At 43.4% G+C, this 9,452-nt stretch overlaps 1 protein-coding gene across 2 annotated transcripts; it reads right to left on the minus strand.

Annotated features, from left to right (window-relative positions):
* Nucleotides 1-296: 296 nt before the first annotated feature.
* On the minus strand, nt 297-8,989 carry upd3 (unpaired 3). Of its 2 annotated transcripts, XM_002055050.4 has the most exons (4): nt 8,830-8,989; nt 5,668-6,243; nt 4,648-4,848; nt 297-1,160 (listed from the first exon to the last, which is right to left on the minus strand). In XM_002055050.4, exons 1-4 carry the CDS (start codon nt 8,830-8,832, stop codon nt 624-626), a joined length of 1,317 nt encoding a protein of 438 aa, XP_002055086.3. In that variant the 5' UTR covers nt 8,833-8,989; the 3' UTR covers nt 297-623. The 2 variants fall into 2 exon arrangements, with proteins under 2 accessions (XP_002055086.3, XP_070067149.1); XM_070211048.1 differs by lacking the exons at nt 4,648-4,848; nt 5,668-6,243; nt 8,830-8,989 and adding an exon at nt 1,691-2,028 and having other exon boundaries at nt 308-1,160.
* Nucleotides 8,990-9,452: the final 463 nt, after the last annotated feature.

The raw sequence follows: 9,452 nt of genomic DNA on the forward strand, positions 1-9,452 counted from the left end.
GTCGTGCTATCGTAGGGAATATTTGTAACTTAGGCTCTAGCGAATGTGCGATTTTGCATGGGTGAGGAATGTTGTTTGCAAATAAATAATACGGTGAGGGCTAAATATAATAATAATTATAATAATAATAGTAATAGTTATATTATTGGGGAGTCTCACAAGAGAAGGGTTTGGGTTGAAAAAGAGCTGCTTCACCTCCTCTTGAATGCTTTTCGAGGTTTTCTCCTTTTCCGAGGAGCGAGAGGTAAGATTTAAAACTAGCAAAAAAAAAAAAAATAATAATAATAATAATAAAAAACTTCCTAATAGATATCTATAAATGAAAAATATCGTTATATCAATTTAAATTAATTAAATCCATAATTATGATTGTCATGCTGATAATAAATAGTTAATGTAGTTGCTGAACATATTCAGGGCACGTTTTCAAACTTGTCATTCGGATTCGGATTCGGTATCGAATGTTATAGCCGTCTTTGAGAGTGGGTTTTCAGTACAGTGGGCAGAGTGTCGGATGGGCGTGAGTCCTTTTGGCGGAACTGGTTCCTTGTCATAGGCGCTCAAAGGGAATTCGAAACGGAACTGGAACTGCAACTGGAATTGGTTGCTGAATGTGGTTGGCACTATGCAGCCTGTTGCTGCCTTTGTCGCGATTTTGGCCGCGTTGCCAGCTGTTGTGGACTGCTCGTGCAGTCCCTTTTACGCTGTTTGGCCAGCAGCTGTGTCATGTGCTTCAGGTACTCCATGTACTGGAACTTGAGGAACAGCGCATCCAAATGATGCGGCTTGCTGGGCTCAGCCGCTGGCTGGTTGCGAGCGGCCAGCACCGCCTGACGATGCAGCTCCACCAGCGGCGTCTTAAACTTCTGCAGACGCTTCTCCATGGGCTCTCGCGGCACCGTCTTGATCTGGTGAAGCGACAGCTTCTTGTGCCGCTGATGCTTCTGCGGGCTGGGCGCATACAGGCGGCTGCTGCCATTGATGGCCTCCTCGACGATGCAGAGTACGGTGCGTGCGCTGCTCCGATAGCGCAGCAGCTCGGCGGACAGCACGCTCTGCTTTTGCAGGTTCTCATAGTCCCAGTGCAGCTGGGCGTGCCGCAGATAGCTGAACGCGGCCACATAGAATTGCAGATCGTGATGTGCGCGACGCAAGGCGAGCTGAAAGGAAAACAATAAGAAAACAAAACATAGAGATTTGTGGTGTTAGTTAGAGGAAAATCAGAAGCCGGTTTGAAAGCGTATGAGTGTTATTTGAGCTTGAGCGAGACAAAATGGATCTTGTTTGGTTTGCTTTGATTTGGTTTGGTTCAGTTCGGTTTGGCTGGGTTTGGCTTTGCTTTTTGTGTGGCATAGATCGGTTCGATATCCGTTTTGATAAGCAACTCTGCTGTCGGCTGTAATCACATTTGTGCAACAAACCGGTTTGTGCTGCCTATAGAACCGGTTGGTAACAGCTACCCTGCACGCCCACAGTCACGCCCATCGGCAGGTTGAGTGAACTCTCTGTAGCAGCGTCGCACTTAGCTGAGCTGATTAATAATCAAAATCAATCATACGACACGTTGCCTGAAAGTGAAAAGCAACCGATTCGCCGATACGCCAATTCGCCGCGCCGCACCGCACCGCACCGCTCGGCACTTCGCCGCATTGTTCTGCCCACCCTAACTATTTCTCTCTCAGTCACTCACTCTCTTTAGTTTGCTTAATTGTGCTTTCGGTTTCGCAACGCATTTCGCGGCCGCGTGCTTGTGACGTCGGCCCGTCGGCGCGACGTCGTCGTCGTCGTCGTCGTCGACGTCGTTGTTGTTGCTGTTGTTGTTGTTATTGCTCGCTTGTCGGCTGTCGGTCGTCATCGTCATCTTCTTCGCCTATCGCGGCGTTCGTTTCATTCATGCCGCTGCTGGGGGAATCCACGGCTCGCTCATTCGCATGATTCACGCGCGCGCGCGCGCTCGGTCCGTGTCTCGCGCTGTCTTTCAGTGTGTTAGTGTGTGCGTTTGTTTGTGTGTGTGTGTGTGTGTGTGTGTGTCATTTACAATATGTGAGTGCTTAGATTGCTCAAACATATCAGTCCCCCTCCTCATACCCCCTTCAAACCGTTCGCAGCGGCACATTAATTTTAAATATGTGCGAAATGCTTTGCTGTTAGCTTTTCAGTGACGTCAAAAGGCCGCGTGAGCTGCAGGTTCTTAGGAAAAGTGTGCGTTTGAGCTCGAGCTGTCGTTGTCGTTGTTGTGCTTTTTATATTTATGTGATTTACGCAACCTATACTCATAGCACACATGTATAGCACACATACATACATACTACATATGTATGCACATACGAGTCTGTCCGGTGGGCATTTTATAAATAACTACGATTAGCCATCCACAGAGTGCCACGCTTCCTGCGACGGCGTCATCGTTATTACAAGAGCAACAGGCAACGCCGCATTGTTTACTGTTGTGAGTACATCATACAATAACAACATTATCAACGGTTAGCATGTCATCAATTGACGTCGCTTGGGTCAACATCATTTGCGGAGTTATTGCCAAATGCTTTTAACAATTTCAGTTGCTAACCTTATTTTTTGTTGTTGTTGTTATTGTTAATATTTTGGGTTTTTTTCCTATGCCCGGCTCTAGTGACGCCAATGAGAAATTTAGCGAAAGCCGCTCATTGTTATGATATTATTAAGCACACACACACACATACACACACACACACACGAACACGCACACAATTGCACGATAATGAGTTTGATGATGATGTTAGCCGTCTAAGTATAGAACATAGCACAACAGCAGCATCATCTGGGAATTAGCCAACAACGGCAGCTGAGCTCTGCCGAGACAACGACAGAGAGAAAGACAGGTACTTAACTAAGCCGCGAGAGAGAGTGCGAAAGTGAGAGAGGGGTAGAGAGAGAGAGAGAGAGATGATATACGCAGGCGTCAAAGTCGAACCACACACTAAAGTTCGGTCAATCAAAGTACATTTGACATTTCATTACACAGGTGCAATCGGGCTAACACTTGTTTTTAGCTCTTCAGATATTCCAGCATAATTTGCATATGTGCCTACTCATTATTGGGTCAATAATACAAAAAAAAAAAAAGGAAAAAACAAAACAAAATATTAGGTTTTTCAAGTTTTCTCAGAATGCATTTTGTGGCTACGTTAATTAACTATGGAGCTATGTGCTATATAAAACTACAAATATCCAGATATTTATGTAGAATTTTGTAGATTTTTCCAAATACACAAAAACAAATTCCAGATTCTCGTGGGCGCCTTTAAATTGATTTGTTAATTGACTCAACTTTACGCAGACTTGCAATACAATCTTAAGGAACGGAAACTCTTGCCAAAATTTGGTTATGTGGAAAGCGAATTGGCCAAGTTTGCGGTATTGCATTGCATATTGCCAAGTTTTTTTTTTATCTTTAGAACTAACAGATAACTCTCACTGCCCGTCTGATATTATGCTTTCGTATTTGCGTACAAGTTGGCAGTTGGCAGCTTGTTGTTTGACAAGCCAAAATCTACGTACTTCCATTTTCTGATGTGATAAGCCACGACTGCTGCCGTTTCTTCTGGTGACATACTAACTGGGCAGGCAATTATTATATTATTCATAAAGCTAACGCTCTTATCTGTCAGTCAGAATGCACACACGAACATGTTGATATAGCTTTTACCTTCCAATCGTACGATCCTAAGAATCTATATATATATATATACATATATATATGTGGATTTGTCAAAATACGTTTGTCTTTTGTTTATTGTTCTTGCTTTTTATTATATCGCGTGACTGTCGCCGCTTTTAGCTTTTGGCGCATCATTAGTTTTTATGGTTGCATATCAAGATCTGATTCGAAACGGAATTATGGGACAGCAGCAGTGGTAGATAGAAGAACTGGAGGGCAGCTCCTGACTGTCAGCTATGCAATATGCAATATTAGAAAAACATAAGCAACGACATGCGAATTATATGTTTCCGATCAGGTTTCGATCAGCTGCTCGTTGTAAGCGTGTCCATTACCCATTCCATTCGATTCGATTCGATTCGATTCCATTCCATTCCCGGCGCGTGTCTGAGTTGTTTGTTGTTTTGTTTACTTGGCTCGATTGAGCTTGATTGTTTTCCCAACAAATTAGCCGCCGTACGAAGTGGAGCTCCGATTCTTTCGGCTCTAATAAAGCGTGCACAGAGCTTCTATCCAAGGCTGACATTGAGCAAAGTCGCGTGCGCCCACAATTTGCATATGTTTTTCTAGAATACTATTTTTGGTTGAGCGCTAAAATGTATCCTAATCTAATTGATAAATTCATTATAAATTTGCATATAATTTATTATTTTACTGCTTTGCTTGTTTTTGTTATATATTAATCTCTGCCACCTGCTGAACTGCCCTCGTTATAATACGCCGCTACCTATTGCCAACCCGCACGTTGGCCGAAACTCATATGACTGACTCGCGCTTTGTTGGCTTGTGACGCTTCGTTTTTTTTTTTTTTTTTTTTTTGCACCTACGCAATGACGAACGGTGAAATGGTCCCTCACGTGACCCAGTGCCGAGCTCTTGGCTCTTGGCTCTAATCAAATTGATTGCCTCACGTTGGCAATTGGAATGGAAAGTCGTTGGCTACTTACTTGCTGGCCGCTGGCATTGAGCCTGGGCAGAAAGTTGTATTGGCTGCTGTGCATCTTCCATATGCCGTGCTCTGAGATGTCGATCGCCTGATTGGAGCCTGTGTCCTGTGCCTTCATGGAGTGCACGGTCTGTCGCAGCTTGTTGTCGGTCCGCAGTTGCCGCAGCTCGCGGCCCGTCTTATTCTGTAGCGTGCGCAGTAGCTGAAAATATCAAAGAATATTTTTGAATTATTACTAATGCGTTTACTGTTTTATATTCTTATTATTATTATACATCGATTATACAATATAAACTCTGTTTTCCTGACTACAAAAATTCATTTGAGACGTATTTAACAATTGCTTGGCAAATTCACCTCAGTGAATCCATCGCAACGGGTGAAAAATAGATCTCAAAGTTAGTATAGGCGAAAATTTAAATTTTATCCGTAGATCATATCGTTGAAGTAATATGAAACTTGTTTTTTCCTGACTGCAAATACATTTGAGATGTATTTCATAATTGCTTGGCAAATTCACCTCAGTGAATCCACTTCAGGTGGAAAATGGAACCCAACATGAATTTATTTGTTATCCGCAGGGATGTTGGCAAATCGACCACTTTTGATTGAAACTATTTATTTTTTCATGCCATTCGCTAATGTTTGACGATCTTTTTAATAATTCATTTGAGAGGTTTTGGCCTGTCCACCATTAAGGGTGGAAAATGTGTGGAATGCTGTTGATTGCAACTTTTTGTTTCACATGCGATCAGCTATAAACATATTTTTAAATATTTTTCTAGAGTGCCTTTTGAGATGTGTTTTGTCATTCCAAAAAAATGGCTTCAAAATGGTGGCTCAAGGTAAGAAGGAAATATTTAAATCTTTCTTAGGTAGTTTAAGGCCAGGTAATAGTTGATAGTATTTGTATACAAATTTCGATAAGTAGTCAACTTTTCTCTAATTTAGCTTTCATTTGGGGTTTATTTGGGTAAAGCACTTACATAAGTCCCATGGACTATACAAATTCTTAACATACCTTCTTATGCTTGGCACAGCGCTTGTGGGCTCGCACGGGGTTGCGCTCCTCATCCGAGCCCGTCCAGTTGCCACCGCAGCCATTGCTCCAGTCCAGGACGGAGCTATTCAGTTCGCGATGGAAGCGCTCCTTGAAGCTGACGCTTGTGTAGTGCCTCTTCTGGATCCGTGTTCGATTCGCAGAACGGCTTGTGACATTGTCTACGAGAATGGCGCTAAGTGTGGCCGGCGTTGCTTCCGGATCGGGCACAGGTGCGGGCGCGGGTGCGGGCGCGGCCATTGCGAGACCAGATCCACCGTCGCCTGGGCGAACGAGCTGTTGCAGCTGGCACATGAGCACGGCAAGCATCAGCACGGAATTGAAATACTGTGGACGTCTTCGTGAACGGGAACTGCCCGGCAGTTGCGGCTTCGCCGACGTCGTCGTCGATGCCGTTTTCCTTGTGTTGGCCGTTTTGTCGTTGTTGTTGTTGTTGTTGTTATTACTGCTGCTGTTGCTGTTGCTGGTGTTGTTGCTGTTGCTGTTGTTGTGGCTGCTGCTGGCTATGCTGGCTAGGAGCTGGCCAACAGTTGTCGTCTGTCAAATTGAAGGATGATGCAGTTTGTGGGGGGAATTCCCGTTAGTTTCACATTATTTTTTATTGCGTGTTTTGTGCTAAGATATGATTTGGCCCAAAACGTGCCTGGCCTCGTTATCGTTATCGTTTGTTATTGTTGCTGTTGTTTTGGTTGTTGTTGTTGTTGCTGCTGTTGGCCTTTCGTTATTGTGTGTCGGCTGACATAATTATTTAAAATAAAAAAGTCTTAATTTGGCTGAATCACCATCGAGCAGCATATGCGAATCTCCTCCGTACTAACACACACACACACGCGCACAAAGTCAACGAACTTGCCCCGCTGGCTTCTTGCACACTTTTGTGAAATTCGTCGGAGTCGCCGTTGTAGCCGGAGTCAACAACAACAACAACAACAACAACCACGTTGGCTATTGGCATCGGCCCGATTGTCTCTTACATATGTCTTGCTGTCTGGTCTTTTGTCTTTGGCCCCTGCAACTCTTTCCCCTTGTAAGAGTCTCTCTTGTGCACTCGCTCTCTACCGCTCTCGGGCTCTCTCTTTCTCTCTAACTCTCCGACTGCTGTCGCTGTCGTAGTCCGGACCTTGTCCATGACAAAACGCCGGCGTCGTTGCTGACGCATCGCTCGCACGCTCTGACTTGTTGCCACCCCCGCCAAGCCCCCGCCGCCCACTATTCGGCAACTCAGCAAACGAACGAACGGCCTGCTGCCGGCCAACCAACCAACCAGCCGGACAACCGACCGCCCGCCCGCCCCGAACGTGTAAATTAATTTCACATGTTTGATTTGAATTGAACATGTTTTGGTAACTGCTGCCAAGTCGCTGGTCAACAAAAGGCCAGTTGTGAACCTGATTCAAGCACACGCACTTTAACTGCCAATCAATGTTTCGGTTCTAGATCCGATTGCACTTTCGTGCACACCCTGTACCCAACAAATAGGTCACAAGCAGACGCCTAACAGACTACAGGGTATGTAGCTAGCTACATACAATCTCAGCAAGTAAGTGACAAGCGGACGCCTAACAGCCTACAGGGTATATTGCTAGTCGTGCAACCTCAAAGTCAACTGACTGATTGACCCCATTAACGCATCGATGCCAAGGACTAAAGGAACTGCAGCCTAATTAATTTGTTTTCATTTAAGAGTCAATAAATAATAAACTAGTTAAGGCAACTAATCGCGACTGCCTGATACACTGCAATTCAATTTAACATTATTATTAACTTATTATCAATTAATGTCAGAGTTAAGGAAACTCAACGCGACTGCCTGACACCCAACAATGAAATATATTTTAATATAATTTTATTTAATTTCTTAAATTTTAATGTATATTGAATTATTTTTTTCTGTTTTCCTAAGATTAATAGGATGGGCTAGTTTTGGCCACCTAACACGATTGCTAGACACCCTTTAATTTAATTTTATTGTTTATTTTTCCAATTTACGACTAATATGAAAGGCAACTTAACGCGACAGCGCGACACCCTACAATTTAATTTCATTTGTTTTCTATTATTTAATTATTTTTAAGTATTTTGACTGATTATAAAGAATGTTCGAGCTTGGACAGCTCAGTTCGATTTAATTATTTTTTTATTTAATTCAATTTGTTGAACTTATATTGGAAAATACAAAAACGAAACACAGTCCGAGCCAGCTAAACAAAACTTTGTTTGATTTAATTGTATATTAAATTGTTAATATTTTTGTATTTTATTCAGTGACAGCCTGTTTTAATTTGGTAAAATCAAATTTGTGGCTAAGCTCGAAACGTGAGCAGTCTTTTGGCTAACTGCACTGATAAACCGAGTGAGTATAGTATAGCCTCGGCTTGACTCTTGCATTGCCGCCTAAAGGTCCAGAAAAAGCACGAAAATGTTTTTTCAAGCTCACAGACGAGCAGCAGGTGCACATGGCACATAGCATATAGGTCAGGGTAGCCTTCCCCCATGAACGGTATGGGCTGTCGAAAGCTGTTTGTCGTAATTAACAATCCGATTGAAATTTGAGCTATATAGCGCGGAATTCGCGACTTTCAGATAAGTGTAAATATAAATAAATATGTGTGTGTGTGTGTGTGTGTGTGTGTGTGTGTGTGGGTGTGTACACATATACATATGTACCATGTATATTAATAAAATAATACCATCCACTAGACTATATATCCGATTACACTCGACCAACTCCAGCAATGTTTGGCAAGCATAACAGCCAGCCCGAAAGCCCTCCCAGATGGACAATTCCCCAATTATGAATTTCATGACGACAATTGTCACGTACTTCATGCAGAGCAATTGTATTTACGACAGCTTTAAAGGGTAGGGTACTCTACTCGGCGCACTTATCAGTGGGTTAAACACGTACCGCCTTTTGCCTGCCGGCTAAAAAAGTGCACAGCCAAAAAGAACGCTAACAATAACAACAAAAACAACAACAACAATAATAATAACTGCTCGATAAGCCAATTGCTGGCTGGGAATATGATGTGGATGGCTTAAGAAGGGGAATGAGGGGTGTGTGTGTGTGTGTGTCTGAGGGTTAGGAGCTAAATTTCGTGAGCTACTGAAATGCATACGCACCATTTACACATAAATTTCCAATGAGTCCTGTGCAAGTTACGCTGGGAAATCCGCTGCGACAGCGCTGGAAAACTTTTAGAACCGTTTTTGCTTCGGCGAAAACACAGTCACAGTTATTGTACAACAGCAAAAAAAGACAATAACAATTGAGGCGCGCGGCAAATGCACTTTGTACAAGTCGGGCGGGGAAAAAAAACTGTTAACTTTACGCAAAAAAAAAAAAGATTAAAAATAATAATTTAAAACAGCGTATTTCGTATGCCGAAGATATCTTGAAGATATATTATTGGACAAACGTCGACGCGCTGCGTTTGGCTGCCTGTTTTGATTTGATTTGAGTGCCTGGCGATCGAATTCGTTGGTTATGAGCGGACTGCCTCTCTATAGGTATTCGCCAGCTTTCGCAGCAGAGAGCGTCAACAGCTGAGACAGAGGCAGCGGCAGAGACAGCGTTTAAAGCAGAGCAGAGCACAGCAGAGCAGAGCAGAGCAGAGCAGCAAACGCGTTTGTGTGCGAACTGAACTCTTCAGTTACTATGAGCGTACTAATGAGGAGTACAACGAGGAGGCCCCTCTGGTCGAGAAGTCATATTTGTGTGTATGGCGCGCAGATTCGCGACCGCC

The sequence above is a fragment of the Drosophila virilis genome, chromosome X (assembly GCF_030788295.1).
Source record: "Drosophila virilis strain 15010-1051.87 chromosome X, Dvir_AGI_RSII-ME, whole genome shotgun sequence".
In the NCBI taxonomy this organism is placed as follows: Eukaryota; Metazoa; Arthropoda; class Insecta; order Diptera; family Drosophilidae; genus Drosophila; species Drosophila virilis.

Bases quoted from the DNA above. Each gene is read 5' to 3' on its own strand.
- upd3 (XM_002055050.4), bottom strand. The intron at 4,849-5,667 runs GTATGTTAAGAA...TGATATTTTCAG, and splicing joins GCTGTGCCAAGCATAAGAAG to CTACTGCGCACGCTACAGAA. The intron at 1,161-4,647 runs GTAAGTAGCCAA...TTTTCCTTTCAG, and splicing joins TCAATGCCAGCGGCCAGCAA to CTCGCCTTGCGTCGCGCACA.